The sequence below is a fragment of the Melopsittacus undulatus genome, chromosome 1 (assembly GCF_012275295.1).
Source record: "Melopsittacus undulatus isolate bMelUnd1 chromosome 1, bMelUnd1.mat.Z, whole genome shotgun sequence".
In the NCBI taxonomy this organism is placed as follows: domain Eukaryota; kingdom Metazoa; phylum Chordata; class Aves; order Psittaciformes; family Psittaculidae; genus Melopsittacus; species Melopsittacus undulatus.
This window is the reverse complement of record NC_047527.1, coordinates 12510647-12530246: the sequence shown is the minus strand read 5'-3', so window position 1 is coordinate 12530246 and position 19600 is coordinate 12510647. Positions and strand designations below refer to the sequence as shown.

Sequence of the window (19600 nt, the reverse complement as noted above, 5' to 3'; positions counted from 1 at the left end):
TCATTTCGCCTGGTAGATGCCATGACTTGAAGAAAGAAACCACTGTTAAAAAGTTGGTTTTCGCAGTGATTTGTTAAGTGGATTCTACGAGCGGCAGCAAGGAAATTTACAATTGGGGAAAAGCATCCTTTCCACTGAGAGTCAAACACTGAGAACAAGGCCCAGAGAGCCTGTGGAGCCTTCATGGCTGGAGCAACCTACAGTTGTGGCACGTACTGGCAGGTCTGTTTCATGAGAAAGAGGGGAGAGGAGATCAAGACACTGCTGCTCGGCTGATTTTTGCTGGCTAATGCTTCTGAACCAAGAGTAAAACATTATGTGGTGTTACACTAAAAAAGAATGAGGCAGAGTAAAAAGTGAATCACAATTGCTCCACATGATGCTGATACCAGAGTAGATTCTGCTGTGTAAAAATACAAGGACCTGGAACTTAATTCGTTCTACTTCCGGGGGGGGGGGGGGTGGCTGAAGCTCCTTGGGGCAGCAGTATTGCAGCAGGACTGCTTGTGGTGGCCCATGGGTGTTGAAGCACCATGCTGAGGCCAGACGCAGGCAGTGGCTCTGAACCAGCAGATCTTTATCACATAAAGACTTAAATGTGCAGCCGTGGTTAGTTACGCTCACATTAGCATCCTCTGTGTCTGGAACCAGAAACGGTCACATTAGTAACAGCCATGATTCACAGAAATCTCACCAGAACCCTCAGCATTGTTCCTTTTCAAAGAGAATAAAACACAACAGGCAACCATTGTCTTAGGGAGGTAGAAGTAGCAGAGGATCCTTTTCGGATGACTGTCTCAGAGCTTGCACATGATTATGTTTAAAGGGGAAAACCCACGAAGCTTTTGGCCAGCACTGGGCCCTGTGTTACACACTTAGGTTTGGAAAAGGTTACATTTGTAAATGTATAAAGCAGTGTTCCAGTCAGGCACAGCCCGTGCCCTGTTGTGGCTCTGGCAGCCCTGCCCCTTGTCTGGCTGTGGGGCCCACAGCCCACTGCAGGAGTGGGGCTGCCGCCATCCCCGAGACCTCAGTGGGCTTGCAGCTGGCACGGCTGCAGACAGGCCTCTGCCACAGCACATTTTGAACACTGTAAATTGCAAACATGTACATTAACCCAACACCAAGAAACACAGCCGCCCGCCCTGAAACTACAGCTTCTCATGTCACTACAGACACGACACTGCTCAGGGCTTAAGAGTGCGGTTTTGTACAGCTCTGTCCCACATAAAAGCGAGGGGGTCACAGATCAGAGCAGCCCGTCCCAGCGCGACAACAAAAGAGCTGCCCGCCTTTGCCCCGTGTGAGGATCGAACTCACGACCTTCAGATTATGAGACTGACGCGCTACCTACTGCGCTAACGAGGCGGCTGTATGCAACTTCACCCCGCCGGCTCTCGACCCGGCGCCTCTACCCGGCGCCTGTCCCCGCCATGGCTGCTGAGGGCCCGGCGGCCGCCTCAGCCCCACGCACAAGAGAGAAGGTGTGAGACGGACGGCACAGCCCAGCGCGGCACGGCACAGCCCTTCCTCCGTGTCGGAGAGCCCCGCGGTGACGGCCTGGTCCTCGGAGTGCGCCTGTGGGACCCCGCAGCTGCAGAGCGGGGCCCTGTGGAGACGGAGTGGGGTTCTGTGGTGACCGCGGAGCTCCAGGGTGACCCCATGTGTCCCGATGGTGACGGTGTGGGAGCCTGTGGTGGCCGTGTGGGACTCCAGAGTGACAATGGGGGGTCCTTGTGGTGCCAGTGTGAAGCCCCACGGTGGCAAGCTCTGGTGGCCCTGCTGTGACCATGGTGGGACACTGGGTGGTCTGTGTGGGACCCGAGGTGATGGAGCTGGCCCTGTTGGGCCCCGGCAGGCGCTGCTCGGTGCTGGCGGGGCGCGATCTTGCCTGGCAGGTTAATGAGGCGGCATCGTTGCCGGCATAATTGTGCAGAGCCAGGTCAGTGGATAATTAGTGGCTGTTGGCCGCGTCTGACAGCTGTGGGCGGATGGGGGGGGGGGGGCACGGGTAGCTCCTAACCCCACACCGGGAGCTGGGGACGGGCCCTGCCGCCTCCTCTGCCCAGCGCCCCTGTGGGTGCTTCCCGGCCTCTGGATCCAGGAGTAAACCGATTCAGACCTTTTTCATCTGTTACATACTTGTCTCCTCCACATGTATTGCCTCCCCATAAGGCATCTGACATAGACACAGACCCAGAATCTGGGAAACCCTGTGCCTGTGTCACTCAGTGCAGCGCTGAAGACATTCATGATCCTGAGCGCACTGGTTAGCACCGTTTCCCCGCTCAGCAGCTCATACCCCCATCCAAGAACCCTTGAGGCTGACATGTCCCTTGACCCTGCCCTCCCCCTGGAGCCGTGGGCCACCGGTGCATGGAGACAGAGCGACACAGGGTGAGGACAAACCCAACCTGCGTGAGAAGACTGTGTCACACGTGCCTGTGCGTACAGGCATGCACACAGGTATTTACGGTGCACCTCGGGCAGGAGCCTTCCCACCCTACCCTCCTCACCCCCGCACACTCATACCGGCCGGCCTGGCTCCCCGGGGCGCTGCGCCTCGCACCCCGCTGCGAACTGCGCCTCTGCCCTGCTAATGACACAGCAGCCGAGCTGCCAGAGGGACAACGTGACTGCAGGAGCTGCAGCCGGGGAAGGAAAAAAAACACACAACCAACCAACCAGCCCTGAATGTGCACAATCAAGTGATGAGTGTTTGTATTTCTGATGCTTTGAGGCCAGCTCACAACCCTCCCTCCGCGTATTATTCAGGATGTTTGGGAAGGGGTATTTTTCTTTTAATAGGATGGCGTAGTCACAAAGCTTTAAAGAAATAAATGAGTGAATCGCCTATGGTAATAGCAACATACTATGAACGGGGCACAGTGACGAAGTTCAAGTCTATTTTTAAGCATGCCTGGTAGCATGTAGGTGCAGACAAGAGCCTGTGCCCCTTTCTGCTGCTCTGAAGCTATGGACATGGCTGTTGTCTCTGTCCCAGTTCAACGTCAGAGTTGTTTTTGCTCCCTAGCGAATACTATGGGAAGACAGAGAAGCCTGGAGCTGTTTTGAAGATTATGCAACGATGCTTAGGAGCCTACCTGCTTTTGCTTGAGTGCTTTCCTCGCTCACATCGCACAGGATGCGACAGGAAGAGAAGTACAACCGAATCGGACGGCCCTGGTGATTGGACTCGAATCCATCCTATGCCCTGGAGGTGAGGTGGGTACCTGTCAGATAAGCGATCTAATCGGTTTTGCTCTTGCGCCCTATCTGGAAACATACTGTGGTTGAAGTACACCGCTTGAGAACTGAGCTTCGGGTTTTTTTAAAGCTAATTGTACCAAGGAAATCGGGGAGTGTGCATTTGTCTGAGGTAATCAGATCTCTTTATTTTTATTCACAGTTAATTCCTTCAGCAGAGGTGATTTCACGCCACAATGCAGTGTCTAAACAAGGACGATTGGGCTGCCTACCCCGTGCATATGCATGGTGCCTGCCCGGCAGATCTGCTGCGACAAAGAGCCATGAACAACCCCAGACACTTGGGCAAGATAAGGAAAAGGCTGGAGGATATCAAGAGCCCGTCCTCAAAGCTGACAAAAGCGGATTTCAGCCACAACGAAAGCATAAGGTTGGCCACTGATGCCTTTCTGGATGGTGGGACAGACTCTTACCTGGAAACTTTACACAAGGAAGGTGAGGTAGATTTCCTCTCCTCAGTGGAAGCTCAGTACATCAAGGATAATGCCAGGGAGTCCTATTATGCGGAGGAGTCCCTGGCCACAGATGGGGCGGCTGCGCCAAAGCAGAACTATGCTGGGTCACTCCCTTCAGGGACCTACTTCCCCACCATTTCTGACAGCAGCGAGCCAGCTCTGCTGCACACATGGATTACAGCAGACAAGCCCTATTTGAAGGAAAAATCCACTGCCACTGTGTATTTCCAGACAGAGAAGAACAACAACATCAGAGACATCATACGCCGGTACATCAACAAAACCACTCAGGTACGGAGAGAATTGCTGTTCCCTCTGCACCCAGTTGTCTTAAAAAAGATCATGTAAACAGGGTGTTTGATCTGAGCCAGCCTTTTGCATTGTAGTATAGCTTTGCTCTAGAAAGTGGCTGTAAAGAGCCTGTTGTTGAACACAGGCAGTGCTGCTTTTTTCTTTTATAGTCATACCTACACCTTTTTATGTTGGTGACTTTAGGGAAAAAAAGCATTCCCTTTCCTTTTAAACTCACATTAACCCGGCAGAGCAAATGTCCTGTAGAAAGGGCAGATGGCCTCTGTTCCCTCTTGTGCATCACCAGCAAGATGAGCTCCATTCAGCCTGCTGCACCAGTAATGAGAGTTAAGCTAAAGTGAGCTCTGAGCCATTAGCAGTTGTTCATGGGGATCCATGTGGGATGTGGATGAAGGGGAGTCCAGAGAAGGGCGTGTGTGTCTGGTATGCCAGCAGCCATCCCCTGAGTATGTCTGGGAATGGTCTTTCAGGGAAAAGGCCTTTCATCCATAATATGCTGTCAGTGTCACTAAAAATGCCATATGGGCTCCGTATGAAAACTGCAGGGTAACTTGGTACATGGGGAAGGTGCAGATCATGCCCCTGATGACAGACAGATGATGGGGAGCTGCAGAGAGGTGCCAGGTCCAAGCCAGGGTGTCCACACATTGGGAAAACAGAAGCTGAGCGGCTGGAGTGGGACAAAAAGCTTCTGTCTTGTGTGTTCTGGCAGTTCCCTGTTTTCCTGGAAAAAACTATTTAACATTGCAGGGGTGTGTTTATGATCATCTGGGAGGTTTCCTCATGGATGAACTTGAGATAGCACTAGCAGCTTTACCAGGGAATGGCCGGGAACAAAACCAGGCTGTACTTCCCGCTGTCCAGCACAGGCTGCAGAGCCCACTGCAGTTATGAACTTTCACTGTATTATTCCCCTGCGAGGGCAAGTGCTGGGTCTGATGATGAGTGTAATGGCAGGGGAGAAGAATCCCCACTGGCAACTGCCCTGTCAAAGGACACAAGTGCTCGGCACATCAGAGGAATTAGATCAGTCATTTGAAATTACAGCATCAGGAAGATACAGTAGCAGGAGAAATGTCTCTGGAATAATAAAATAAGCACTAGGTAAAGTATCAACCCAGGCTGATTTTCTGTCCCAAGAGGAGAAAACTTGTAGGGAAAAAGATGAGAAATGGAATATAAATCCATGGTTCTCATGACCTTCTTAACCATCTAATTTACATTACAAGAGTGAACTGGAGCAGCACTTACTGTATAAGTTTGGCAACTGCTTTTTGAGTACAGTTTTTCAATGGTAGCATGGCTTAATAAGTATCTGATATGGACCCATCCTGGATATCCTAGGATTTGATATATCCCTTAACAATTTACACAACAGAATAAAGACTTGTGTTTGGGGATGATATCAAACTAGTGAGTGGTTACAATAATCTTAACACATTTGTGGAACAGGCAGAAATCCTGAAATGAAATTCAGGCAAAAGCAGCAAGAAGTTCTGCAAGTGAAAGAGGAAAGTCAGGTGCAGAAATACAAATTGGAAATAGCTGGTGCAAAAGCAGTGCTGGAGAGGGTGCTCTGGGGCTACAGTGAGGTTTAATGCAGGACTGTGCTGTTTAGAAAGACAAGGTGAGTCAGCAGGAAGAGCGGATGTGAGCTATTGGACATACTCATGCCGCTTACCTGGCCTTGGCAAGGCCCTTTCTGAAGCACCATGCTTTGGCAGCAGGAGAAAGGTGTGGGATCCTTAGCTCTCTGTGAATAATTTGGCTTGCCTGAACAGGATGCTGGCCACACAGGATGTGCTTGGTCCTGTAGCATTTCCATTGGTGGTAAAGGGAAAAAGCTTGCTGGCAGGTGTAGGAAGAGGCTTTGGAGTAAGATTCAGAGCAGGCTGGAAGTAAACAGTAAGACAGATCTGCAGAGACACTGTAAAGTTTGTTTTGATTGAAGGTAATATCCAGTGAGTGCAATTATCAAGAGTTCCCTTTTCCATCAGTCGAGGAATAGGCACCTTCTGAAGATAAGGTATCAGCTGGGCTGGATTGCCCTGGAGAGATGTCCTTTTCTTTGGACAACAGTAGATATCAATGAAGAACACCAGCACCTTTGAGAGGCCATGCCCAGCACTGAGCATAGGGGCTGGAGCATGAAGGTGGGTTTATATCACATTTACAGTTCCCTGGATCCACACTGGCTGAAGGCTGTGCATTTAAGTAGCTGGCTGGGCTTTTATGCCCAGTCCTGAGACTTTTACATGCTGTCCTGCCAGCTGTGACTTGAGAAGCATGGATGCATGGCTACAGGGAAACAGTTTATAGGTCAGTATTAACAAAAGAAAAACCAAAACCCAAACAGATGGAGCTGTTGCAGTCCATCACCCCACCCAACAACAGAGTGGGGATTTACAGCCAGGACCCTTCCAGGTATAAGTCCTAACAGTAAGCGTGATGCAGTGATTCTTGCTGAATGCATGTGGCTCACAAAAGCTAGTCAGGCTACAGTCTCTTATTTTAACTATGCCCTTATTATTCTCCCGATTAGGGTTTCAATGTTGTTCCTAGTGCTTTAATCTCACCTGCAAATTCATGGGTCATCTTGTGTTTTATGATTAAAAGAGCTTAACTGAAGTGCGTAAGTTGTGTGTTATATTGGCTTTAGATGAGCAATAAAACAAAGCAGCAACGTGTCTCATCGATTTCCTGATTCAGGCACTTAGGGAGAAAACCAGAAGAAATATCCTCTGAAGATGTCTCTTGGTGGCAATATGATTACAAACCAAATAAACTACATTTCAGTGGCCTCACAGACGACCTTATGTAAATTAGGCCTCATAACGCCTCTGCTGTTTTTCCCTAGGTGCTAGCTGTCGTGATGGATGTGTTCACAGACACTGAGATTTTCTGTGACCTCCTGGAGGCAGCCAACAAGCGCATGGTGTTTGTCTACCTGTTGCTTGACCATGGCAGTATCAATCTCTTCTCGGAGATGTGCGACAAGTTGCAGGTTTCTGAGGATCTCTTCAAGGTACTGTGGCTCTGTGGAGCATTCAGGCTCAGATTCAGCTGCACAACTTTAGGCACTATGAGCTACAAGCGTGGTTGTGGGAGGGTAGGTCCACCTTGTAATTAAAAGGGAGCTAGGGATTTCCAGAGGTAGGGTTAGTGCACTTAATTCCTCTCTGAGGAAGCCTCCATTTTCCCGTGGATGTTATAAGAATGTAAAGCATTTCCATAGGTCCTTAGATGAATCTAATCTAGTCCCTGAAATCTTAAAACAGAATTGAAGTCCACTAGTAGAGCTCTCTAACATTGCAACTAGTTATCTACCATTACAGTTGTTTCTGTTTAATTACTGTGCAGCAGCTATGGTCTGGCAGTGCTGGCAGCAGGCACACAAACCATTTTGCATGGCAGTACCTTGGTTGCACTAAGTGGTTTCTTATAAAACACATTGAAGTTCTGTTTTAAAGATCATATCTCAAATTTAGCTGGCTGCTAGCTTAGTCCATCTTCGCCTCTGCCAGAATCAACCATAGGATCATATCTACCAGAGGGAACTGACCTTAAACTTCCTAGGGACCATTTCAGTTGTTGCATAGATGCTGTAGGGCACCTGTGGCATCTTTGTGGGGATGGTTGATGTCACAGAGGCAACAGACTTCTGGAACAGCAGCTGGAGGGCAGACAATAGACCTGAGAGCATCTTATGTGCACTAAACACTTATGTTTCAACAGCCAAATTCCTCCCCAGATTATAAAGAAACTGAAATTAATAAAACATGCTCATAACAGTGTTTGCATGTGTGTAAACACACTCCTGAGGAAGGACAAGCCTGTGCTATTTGTTGTAAGTATGCTGCTGCAATACACAGGCTTCAATGATGGGTGAGCCAAATCCTTGGTGCCACTCATTTACTAAGGCCCTGCAATGTGTTGTATGGACAGCAGAGTCAGGTCTGCGTGCCTGGCTTGCATTAAGTGCACTTGCTGACGTACAGGGACAGTGCAGAGCATTGCATGGGCCTCTCCACTCACACATGTTCTTGCATCAGATCCTGCAGGACTGCATTCATCTGGGCTGCACCAGAAGAGCAGCACCTTGCAGGCCCAGGTGGACAGGGAGAGCAGAGGTTTTGCCCTGCTGTATTGTGCCATACCTAATGTAAAAACAGGAAAGCTTACAGCTAGAGCAAAGTGTCTCTTCAGTGTCAGCAGAGGTTACAGACTGTTCAGCTATGAACACTTCTCATTTCAGTCAGGCTAGCATCAGTTACCATTACACAGCACAAGTTTATATTGCAGGTCGAAAGAGGTGATCCTGCCCCTCTGCTCTGATGAGACCTCACTTGGGATATTGTGTATAGTTCTGGTGTTCTCAACATAAAAAGGACATGGAAATGTTGGAACAAGTCCAGAGGAGGCCACGAGGATGATCAGAGGACTGGAGCACCTCCTGTATGAAGATAGGCTGAGAAAGTTGGGGCTGTTCAGCCTGGAGAAGAGAAGGCTGCATGGAGACCTCATAGCAGCCTTCCAGTATCTGAAGGGGGTCTAAAAGGATGCTGGGGAGGGACTCTTCATGAGGGACTGTAGGGATAGGACAAGGGATAACTGGTTAAAACTTAAACAGGAGAAGTTTAGATTGGATATAAGGAATAAGTTCTTTATTGTTAGGGTGGTGAGGTACTGGAATGGGTTGCCCAGGGAAGTTGTGAATGCTCCATCCCTGGCAGTGTTCAAGGCCAGGTTGGACAGAGCCTTGGGTGGCATGGTTTAGTGTGAGGTGTCCCAGCCTATGGCAGGGGGGTCGGAACTGGATGATCTTAAGGTCCTTTCCAACCCTAACTATTCTATTCCATGATTCTGTATTCCTCTTGAAAGAAGTAACCCTGGCGCAGGTGAGAGAGTTTGATTGGGTTTCCTCTAGCCCCAAATCTTCAAATATGACATTAGAGAGACCATAAAGAACTCATAACAGACACCGTGACAGTGAAGAGCTAAGGGCAGTAGGGGGATGGGGCCCTTTCCTTTGGAGATTTAATATGAAAACAAATGTCATCCACTCCTTTTTCTTTATTTGCAGAACATCTCAGTTCGCAGCGTTACTGGAGAGGTTTACTGTGCCAAATCAGGCAGGAAATTCTCAGGACAAATACGAGAAAAATTCCTTATCTCTGACTGGAAATACGTGCTCTCCGGCTCTTACAGGTGAGATAAACCATTGCAGTTCATAGCCGGCTGCTCTTTCATGATTTAGAATATTCCTTCACCAAAAGAGTGCCATGGAAGTTTCTGGATGGGTGAGGTTGTTTTTTTGAACACAACTCCCTCAGGTTTTCCAGTAGGTGCCATTTCTCAATAATCCATTTAATTTGCTTTAAAGCTGATGTTAGCTTTTTATGGAGCCTGGTATTTAATTTAAAGGTTTAGAAACTGGAGTAAACAGCTGGTGCATCCCTGGAGCAGCACTAGGAATGTATAGAGCTCAGTATTGTGCTTTTCTCATTGTTTGGGTCCTCGAATGCTGTGATCATGAGACATGCTACATTTCCATCTCCCTCAGGATTCCTTAATGTAGCATGTCACTCAGCTTACCTGAGGATTTGTTCTCCATGTGACAAGTTTAGTGATTAAAGGTAAAACAGAAATACTTCAGAGATTTACTGTTTTTTCTTGTGTTTAAGAGGTAGGCAGTGTGTGTCTACATGACTGTTGTACCTTCCCTTTTGTTTCCTCAGTTTGTGAGCTGAGTCTCTAACTCTCCACTTTTGGGCTGCTATAATTATTTCAGGTAGAGAACGTTGTACCTCAACAACAGGGTTTTAAATTCAAGTCCAAAATCCTCCAGTCAGGGAATTTCAGGAGACGGAGCTTGCATCAAATAAAGTTCCTAAGTCTCATGGCTATGTAGATAAGCTTCACAAATGACTATGTCCTGGAAATCCATATACAAAAAGACAAGAAGTGATTATTTAATTAAAAGGATGAGATTATTTTTTCTTAATCCCAGTTTATGATTTGGAAGCTTAAATGCCTCTAGTGTGATAAAACTGTGGCACAGGAAGATGCCATAACTACAGTACCAAAGGTGAAAGTGAATACATGACGTTAGCACAGGCTGCAGGAGCAAGGCTGCCCAGAGGTGGGCATCCAGTTTTTGTCCAGTTTCCAAATGAACCCTCAAAACAAAAATGAGTGAATACTCAGTGATTTCCTATCGGTTTTCTTGGTATTTCAGGTTTTTTTTCAATCCCTCACCAAAAATATGTAGGAATCCAACAGCAGATTTAGAGAGAGAGGAGAACTAAGGGATGTGTGGGAGAAGAGGGACAGAACAAGATCTATTTTCTTTAGCTTCCTTTTGGCTTCTCTTTCAATCCTGAAAAAGAAAACCCCTTGAAGTCCTGTGCAGTCACTTCCACCATTCATTCTCTCCTGCTGTTGCAGTATCTTCTAACCTCAAGAGCCTTGTCAAAGTACATAATCCCTTATCCAACAAGTAAGCAGAGATGGTGGTGAGGAACAACTCTATACACTATTTAACTTTAGCATGCTCAGCACTAGTTTTCATATTCACATGGGTTGTGGCTGGCTGTCAGTATGTGGCATTTCTGTAGGCTTGCTAGCTCTCACTTTATCAGTCTGAAGATTTTCTCTTATCCCTATACCTTATCCACCAGCTGCTGCAGAACAAGAATGACATTGAGTAAAACAGTCTCAAACTCTTCTGCAATGCTTTTGTTGAAAATCAAACTGGAACAGATCTTAGAACTTAAATCAAAATATCTTAAAACTACTATAGCAGCAAATTTAATCAGTGCTGTGCTCTGCATGACTTTGTAGTATCAGTGAGGGGAACAAGCTGAGGAAATAAAACAGCCCTTTAGGACACGTTGCTCTACTAGGGACCCTGGCTCACTGCCCAGCTCTCTGGGGACAAAATATATTTGCCTAATGGACAACAAAGAGGACTGAAGCTGTCAACTAGTTAGAGGCAAAGGAAACACCGAGTCTGTGGCACCTCCTGCTCTGGAGTCAGTTTTAAAACCACATTAAAAAGCTGTTGCTTGGGTCAGTGTGGGTAACCGTGGTCCTGCTTCACAGGGCACACCAGAGCTGAGAAGCTTCTGAAGGCTGTTCCACCCATGTGTCTGCACAAGTGCAGGCATGAGCAAGTGTTTTAAGTTACAGTTTTACCTCTGATTTTTTACTGGCAATGTCTGGTGTGGGGTTTGGATGCAGTATTTCTTTTTGCTGTCTCTGTGTTACTCTGCCCCATCCTCTGTAACTGTTATTCCATTTTCTTTAATTAATTGGAGTTAGTGCATGAGCTCTGCTCCTAAAGAAGGCAGAATGAGAGCAGAAGAAAGCACAGGACTTGGTCACCAGGGGCAGCTGAGACACTCTGAAAGCCTCAGAGGCTGGCATCTAACATCTAACACTGTGGTGCCCTGCTGAAAGCCTCCGTTCAGGTGGGACAGGTTTCTCATGATGAGGTTATCCCACCAGCAGGCAACACTAAGGTGTAGGTTAATTCAACCCTGGGCTCAGCTGAAAATCCTGCTCCTTCAGTTTCAAGCTGAATGTGTGTAACTGCATGTTGCTGTAGCGCTGTAGACACACGGGATGGGAGCATCCCTAATAACTGCAGCTGCAGTGGTGCAGAGGGGTAAAAACAAGTCCAGCACAAATGGAGATTGGACAGGAGAGGTGGGGTTTGATTCAGACCATCTTGAATGACAGGATCCAGAACAGCAGATAGGTTTGGGAACAAAAAGGAAAGGTGGCTGAGATGTACCTGTTAATGACTGAATTTGTGATACAGCTTTGGCCCAAAGCTGGGCAGGACCTCTTTGTACTTTCCTTTCTGATGTGCTTCACTCAGAGGGGCCTGGTACAAAAATGCTCCTTATGGGCAGATAGTGACAACAACAGACTTCTGTGAGCCTTTCCCTGAAGAGCACTTGGAATTGTAAACCAAGGAGCAAAACCTAACCAATGAATTCATTCCTCATAAAATTAACCCAATGGAAACCTGTGAAGTCTTTATTTCAGGTTCTGCTTTGTTCTCCAGCAAAGAGCACAGCATGTAAATTGCTGTGACTCACTACACAGAGTTTGTCTAAAATCACACAGGTCTCACCTCGTTACTTTGCAACTGATCCATTGCCACCAGTCCATGGAGAATCTCTGGACTGTTGATTGGATCCAGCTTTCTCAGCTTACTCGGGTTACGGATAAGGTCAATGAGCAACAAATGAGTATCTGTCTGCCAGGTACTCCAGGAAGTTACCCTGAGAGTAAACTATCAAAATTGGGCTCAACAGGTTTTTCCTTTGATTTTGTGGGGTTTTTAAAAGCCATTTATAATTGTAATTGGTTTTCATTTATCTCTAAATTTTCTTTTGTAAACTAGGTATATCTCTAGCACATCATGTGTAAACCTGCCACTCCACACCTCAGCCCTTTCATGAGATCACAACCTTCAATGAAGATATCCCAGACTAATTGTGTGTGGTTTTGTATTTGGTCTTAGCTTATTATCTCCTGAACAGTCAGACAAAGGACATGCAATGGTTTAGAGAGTGGTTCTTGGTGAATACAGGCAATGGTGAGCTGGAATGGGTTGTCCAGGGAGGTTGTGAATGCTCCATCCCTGGTGGTGTTCAAGGCCAGGTTGAATGAAGCCTTGGGTGATATGGTTTAGTGTGAGGTGTCCCTGCCTATGGCAGGGGGGTTGGAACTGGATGATCTTAAGGTCCTTTCCAACCCTAACTATTCTATGGTTCTATGATTCTATGTTACCCACACAGCAGGGAGTTACATTTCTAGGCTGTTCACCTTGGTTCCCAAGGTTTTGTCCGTATCTAGAATGAGCTGAACAAACTGGATGAGGAGAAGCTGTATTCTACTGCACATTTTCATGTCCAGTCATAAAATGTACAGTGTATATTTTAGGGGTGGCTGGTGGCATTGAATTAGTGATTTCTTCACTCCTCCACTTGCCCCTGAGCCATCGGTATAAAACCACTGTGTGCCCCAAACCCAGCCCAGTGTAAGAATGCTCTGAATGGGCAGATATAAATCCTCTGGCTTTGCTCCCTGAACATCAGCTCAGGCTGTCAGTCCCACTGAGCTTCAAAGGCCTCTTGTCAAAACATGACAAGCACAAGATGTGAAGTGCACACACCTACAGCCAAATCCTTGTGCAAATCCAGCGTAGCTAATGAAGTCACGCAGGAATAACTTGGGCAGAGTTTGGCAACACAGAATAACCTCAGGTTTGAAACACAGAATAACCTCAGGTTTGAGTTCAGTGCTGCTCTGTATCCTCTGCTGCACAGCTCGAGCCCCATCAGCTCAGGGAGTAATTACATTTCATTTTCTCAACTGTGCTCATTTTATTGCTGCTGCTCTGACAAGGCAGCCTGCACACCACAATCAGGCTGGCTTGTGGTTTGGTAAAAGAGCATGATTTTATGTTTGCCAAGTGGATTAGGAAAGCACATAAAAGAAAAATCATTTAAAAGCTGTGGGATATCCTCACGTGTGTCTCTGGACTACCAGAATGAAAACTACTGTGGTGCTTCTCCTTTATAGCAAAGTGGTATTTTTATTGTTGGAAAGGCTGTAGGAAATGTTTATAACTTCATTTTCTCTGTAGTGAAGAAAATGGGCATTTGCCAGGTGTGGTGGTTTGTTCTGTGGAAGTGGATGTAACAGGAAGGTTGGGTCTTCACATGTTTCTCTTGACCAGTGCAGAAAAAGTATGGCAACATGGAAACAATGAGTGGTTATTTGCACTAGTCTTTCTAACGTCAGTTTGGAGTGGGTGAGAGTTACACCTGGCACTGCAGGGAAGGTACAATGTATGTGTATGCAGATAAGACATGATAAGAGCTAACTTTAAGCATTGTGCTTGGAAGATTGGTACCCAGAAGTGGGGTCTGAACTCCTTTCCATGGAACAGACACACAAACCTTGGGTTCTATACCTGACTTTTAGACCTGCAGTGCATCTGGATCACCGCTTGCTTTAGGAGGTTGTGTAACCTGACAAGGGTTCTGGAAGGCTTAGAGACAGCTGCACTAACAAAGGTTGATCCGAGCCAAAGAGCACTGATGCAAACTGACCTGAAATTTAACTGTGACACCATCTTCATGCTGTGTTTAGTCAAGAACGTCAGCAGTAAAGCACATTTGCCTTTCGCACCACCCCTGCAGGGATGCCCAGTCCTTAGTGGCTGATGTTAACGCTGTCCCTTACCTTGTCCCTCCCTCCAGCTTCACGTGGTTATGTGGCCAGGTTCACCGCAACCTCCTCTCCAAATTCACGGGTCAAGTTGTGGAGCTGTTTGATGAAGAGTTCCGACACCTTTACGCTCTGTCCAAGCCCGTGAGGGGCCCAAACTCTCCGCCACGCACCATGCCCTTCCTGTTCAACAGGAGCTGGGCCCCCCAGCGCAGCCTCCCCTGCAGCAACGAGGAAAACACCAACACTCTGTCTGATCCCTTCAGCAGCCTCTCCAATGGCAGCAACCACCAGAACAAGCAGAATCCAACAGCCCTCATATTCAGCAGCAACTTAGCCCCACAGTCACCTCTGCATAGAGTTAATTCCTTCCACAACTATGTCTCATTCACACCCTCATCACCACAAAAGGCCATCCAGGGTAACTACTACCAGCCGCCCTATGTGGCTGATAACTCCGCAGTGCTGTATAACAACATGAACGTTTACAGGCCTATAAGACTTAGACAAGAAGAAGCAAATAGAACAGGGTTAAACTCACCCTGGAGATGCCTCCACCAAGCTAACCTGTTTACATAATAACCACCTTGGTTTGAATTGCAAGTAAGCCTAGTGAGGACCTGTTTAGCAATCGCTCCTGTACTGATGAATATAGAAATTCTATATAATACAAAATGAGGATGATTTCAAGCCTCCTGTTTTTGTTTTGCTGCTTACGGATGCTTCGTTTCCCTAATTAAAAAGCCAAGCCTTGCTAATGTGTAAACTGGGTGCATCATGACCCCAGGAAGAACACATCTAAATAATGCTGCTCATAGTGCAGCACTGCTGCCGCCTATCCCCTGCCCTCGGTAGCGTACCTGTGTAGCAGTAGATTCAGTTGGTCACTGGTTTTCAGGTGGCCAGGCATGGGGTGAGGCACAGTTTATTGCTGTGCATCGTAGCACTGGCATGAGGAGGCTGAAGGCTTGGTTATGCAGCAAACCAAGGCAGTGCTGGCAGCAGCAGTCTACTACCTCCGTGCTGTCATCGCACCTTGATTTTGGAGGACTCCTGAGGGCTGATGGGGAAGGAGTTTGTTCCTCTGCACCATCTGAGGTACAGCAGCAAGGCCAGCTCTTGGTGAGGTTTTAGGACAGGGTCTGTGAACACAAGCCCAGCAGTTCAGGTTACATCTTGCAGCTCACTTCCACTCTGTGCCTTCAGCTCACTTTGTTACCACCTCCAATCCCACCAGCTCAGAGCAGTTTTCCTTATTGCAGAGTAGCTGTCTAGATCCAGACTGGAAAATGAAGCTGAGTGAAGAAGCAAAGTCCTACAAGTAACACACCAGGACTGAGTTCCAATTCATTTAATAGCATGTGGATATTAGAAACCTCTCAATGGTAATTTGATTGAAGGTTAAATTAGAGGCAACAGTGCTGTATTTCAGAGTTCTTCGAGGTTTCTGATGTTTAGAGAGAAGCTGAGTGCCTGTAGTGCCCACTGAATACAGTTACAGAGGGAATTACAGAGGTTCAGCAGCTTGAACCAAACCAGAGAAACTTTCTACCAAATAATCCATGAAAACGAAGGAAGCGTCTGTAAGTAAAAGGCAAAAAATAGTACGAAAATTCCTGAAACAAAGGATTTCCACCCAAATCTCGTAGTTAGATGCCTCACATCCATTGATCTGTCAGTAGATTATTTTTTTACACCTACTTTATATCATCTTTCATCTGACTCCAACAGAAAACAGGAACCAAAACACATTTGCACATCTTTCCTCTTGCTTCTCACCTGCTCAAGGAAGGCAGTTACTGAGGCTGTGGGTGATGACTATTGTATGCAGCAGCAAGGTCTCAGGTGAGGACAGTTTCTCTTCCTTGGAAGAGCAATCATTTTGAAAGCATGACAGTAACATTGGCAGAACATCATGAGAGGAACAGGATGGGCACTTCCTGCTCTAGCTTTGGTGTGCATGGATTTACCTCTGAAATCAAATATTGGAGTCCAGAGTAACAATAAACTACTGCATATAGTTGTAAATTCTGTACATAGAAACACTTTTTAGATTCCTTGGGAAGAAGGGGAAGTTGATTTTCATTCCTGTGACAATTCTACTTCAGTATCTAAATATGGCAAGCATTCAAATAAAAGAGACTTTCATTAAAATCCCTTTGAGAATCACTTTGTTTCTTCATGTTCTCTTGACTCATGCACCCCACTCTCTTCTCTTCCAAAAGCAAAATGAGTTTAAGTCCGAGCCCAGGTGAAGAGGAAACACAGTTTGCTTCTGAAATCAACAGAAACAGAACTAAACAGATGAGTTCCCTCGGCCTAATTAAGATTCTTCTAAACTTGGCTCAGTTCACTGATCCCATTGTGGCCAAACTGGTGGTGGCAGGGAAAGGGATATGGGGAGAAGTTTGCAGACCACTGCCACTGAAGCCTTAATTTCTGCAGCCTATGAAGCATGGAATTCATGAAGGAGATCTTCATGAGACTAGGAGACTAGCTCAGTTGATACGCTGGAGGGAAGGAATGCCATCCAGAGGGACCTTGACACGCTTGTGAGCTGGGCTGATGCCAACCTCATGAAGTTTAACCATGCCAAGTGCAAGGTCCTACACCTGGGTTGGAGCAATCCCAGGCACAGCTGCAGGTTGGGCAGAGAAGAGATTCAGAGCAGCCCTGCGGAGAAGGACTTGGGGGTGTTGGTTGATGAGAAAATTAACATGAGCCAGCTGCAGTGTGCGCTTACAGCCCAAAAAAGCCAACCGTATTCTGGGCTGCATCAAAAGGAGTGTGACCAGCAGGTCGAAGGAGGTGATCCTGCCCCTCTACTCTGCTCTCGTGAGACCTCACTTGGAGTGTTGTGTGCAGTTCTGGTGCCCTCAACATAAAAAGGACATGGAACTGTTGGAACAAGTCCAGAGGAGGCCACGAGGATGATCAGGGGACTGGAGCACCTCCCATATGAAGACAGGCTGAGAAAGTTGGGACTGTTCAGCCTGGAGAAGAGAAGGCTGCGTGGAGACCTTATAGCAGCCTTCCAGTATCTGAAGGGGGCCTAAAAGGATGGTGGGGAGGGACTCTTCATTAGGGACTGTAGTAATAGGACAAGGGGTAACGGGTTAAAACTTAAACAGCAGAGGTTTAGATTGGATATAAGGAGGAAGTTCTTTCCTGTTAGGGTGGTGAGGCACTGGAATGGGTTGCCCAGGGAAGTTGTGAATGCTCCATCCCTGGTGGTGTTCAAAGCCAGACTGAACAAAGCCTTGGGAGGCATGGTTTAGTGTGAGGTGTCCCTGCACATGGCAGGGGGGTTGGAACTGGATGATCTTAAGGTCCTTTCCAACCCTAACTATTCTGTGATTCTATGATTCTATCTTAATCTCTGTGGGGGAAGATCATTTACCTACAAGGCACATTGGAGAACACAGCTAATAAAAAGTAGGTAAGGGACAAGCTAACAAGCCACATGGTGAACGAAGAAGAGCTGACTTCAGCCTTGAATCAGGGATACAGCTTGTGCTAGTTCAGATGATGGCTGAACTTGAACATGACATGAATGGAATTTCACTTGGGATGGAAAACAGCGAGTTTACAATTTCAGCAAGTTGTGCCAAAACCCCTAGCAAGCCCCCACAAGGCTGAACACCCAGTGATTACAGGAATGAACTGGCAGGAGGGTCAGTGCCCTGCACTGATACATGCTGATGATGCTGACATACTGCATCCCTCTGCCGTGCGGGAAGGGCTCAAACACCACTGCAGCACAACGCACCCTCAGCAAGTTTGCGGTGACACCACCCTGAGTGGTGCAGTTGAGTCACTGGAGGGAAGGGATGGTGTCCAAGGGACCTGGACAGGCCCAAGTGAGCACAGTGAAGCTCAACAAGGCCAAGCGCAAGGTCCTGCACCTGGGTGGAGCAATCCGCAGTATCAGTACAGGCTGTGGCATGAAGGGATTGGGAGTAACCCTGTGGAGAAGAACTTTGGGTCATTGATGACCCAGCAGCATGCACTCAGCCCAGAAACCAACTCTATCCTGGGTTGCACCAAAAGGAGCGTGACCAGCAGGTCGAAGGAGGTGATCCTGCCCCTCTACTCTGCTCTTGCGAGAGCCCACTTAGAGCACTGCATCCAGCTCTGGGGACACAACCTACAAAAGATGCTAATTCCCCTCCAGAGTGCCCTGAGGCCTTACCCAGGCTTTGCAGGGGCCTGTGCAGAAGCCAGATTACCCTCCTGAGCACCCCTGCACCATAGCTGCAGTCGGGAAGGGGGCTCTGCAGACCCCCAGGTCCTGTCTCAGATTTGCTTATGTTTTTGTTTTCTTCCAGTGTGTGTGCAGGTACTGTAAAGAAGGCAAAGTTGGCACTAGCTCAACCCCCTTGTTATGGCCAGCAATAAAGGTGGTTGTTGGCTGGGGATACAAGCAGGACCCTGTGCTGTAAGTCTTCATTCCTGATAAGCAAACTGAGGACTACTGTTGTACTTTTATAACGACATTGCCTGCTGCTGGGAAGTATGGGTTGAAGATTTTTGTTTGCCTTTGTTTCAGCACACAGCCTTTGCTTTTTTCTGTATTAAACTGACTTCATCTCAACCCGTCTTACTTTTCATCTTACTTTTTCATTCCCTGTTGTGCTGAGAAGGAGGATTGATAGAGCATCTCAGTCATGGTCAATTCAACACACAGTGATAGGACAAGAGGGAAAGGCTTTAAACTGAAAGAGTGGAGATTAAGATTAGACGTTAGGAAGAAACTCCACTGTGAGGGTGCTGAGGCACTGGCACAGGCTGCCCAGAGAAGCTGTGGCTGCCCCATCCCTGGCAGTGTTCAAGGCCAGGATGAATGGGGCTTGGAGCAACCTTCTCTAGTGGAAGGTGTCCCTGCCCACGGTCGGGGGTTGGAACTGGATGAGCTTTAAGGTCCCTTCCAACCCAAACCAACCTGTGATTCTGTGATGGAGAAAACTGTTAATGTCACTAGTTACAGCACTGTCGTGTTCCCTCACCTCAAAGCCAGCAGCATTCAAAGACTCAAAAGCAAGACACAATTAGATTGTATTTGTACACAGAAACCATTTCAGAAGCATCACAACCAGCGTCAGAGGGTCATTCCCAAAGCATCTGTAACATGAGCAAGTGTTAAACTAACAAAATCAAACCTCAGGAACTGTCCATGGATTCTCACTTGCAATCTGTAATACTCTAATTTCCCATTTAACTCAGCACGGAGCACTGGTTTGTGTACAAATACCAATAACCATGCAATCATAGATCATTTGGGCTCATAAGAGCTGAAACATGAAGAAATTATTGCA

General features: G+C 47.2%; 1 protein-coding gene and 1 non-coding gene across 4 annotated transcripts; one reads left to right on the top strand and one right to left on the bottom strand.

Annotated features, from left to right (window-relative positions):
* Nucleotides 1-1295: 1295 nt before the first annotated feature.
* TRNAM-CAU (transfer RNA methionine (anticodon CAU)) lies at nucleotides 1296-1368 on the bottom strand. Its single transcript has one exon. It is a non-coding gene; the product is annotated as a tRNA-Met (tRNA).
* Nucleotides 1369-2731: 1363 nt separating this feature from the next.
* On the top strand, nucleotides 2732-16454 carry FAM83A (family with sequence similarity 83 member A). Of its 3 annotated transcripts, none has more exons than XM_031044437.2 (5): nucleotides 2771-3220; nucleotides 3410-4013; nucleotides 6892-7059; nucleotides 9118-9242; nucleotides 14318-16454. In XM_031044437.2, exons 2-5 carry the CDS (start codon nucleotides 3444-3446, stop codon nucleotides 14862-14864), a joined length of 1410 nt encoding a protein of 469 aa, XP_030900297.2. In that variant the 5' UTR covers nucleotides 2771-3220; nucleotides 3410-3443; the 3' UTR covers nucleotides 14865-16454. The 3 variants fall into 3 exon arrangements, with proteins under 3 accessions (XP_030900298.2, XP_030900297.2, XP_005143915.4); XM_005143858.4 differs by having other exon boundaries at nucleotides 2771-3225; XM_031044438.2 differs by lacking the exon at nucleotides 14318-16454 and having other exon boundaries at nucleotides 2732-3225; nucleotides 9118-9246.
* The last annotated feature ends 3146 nt before the right edge of the window (nucleotides 16455-19600 follow it).

Bases quoted from the DNA above. Each gene is read 5' to 3' on its own strand.
- FAM83A (XM_031044437.2), top strand. From the start codon at position 3,444: ATGCAGTGTCTAAACAAGGACGATTGGGCTGCCTACCCCGTGCATATG. The intron at 4,014-6,891 runs GTACGGAGAGAA...GTTTTTCCCTAG, and splicing joins ACATCAACAAAACCACTCAG to GTGCTAGCTGTCGTGATGGA. The intron at 9,243-14,317 runs GTGAGATAAACC...CCCTCCCTCCAG, and splicing joins GTGCTCTCCGGCTCTTACAG to CTTCACGTGGTTATGTGGCC.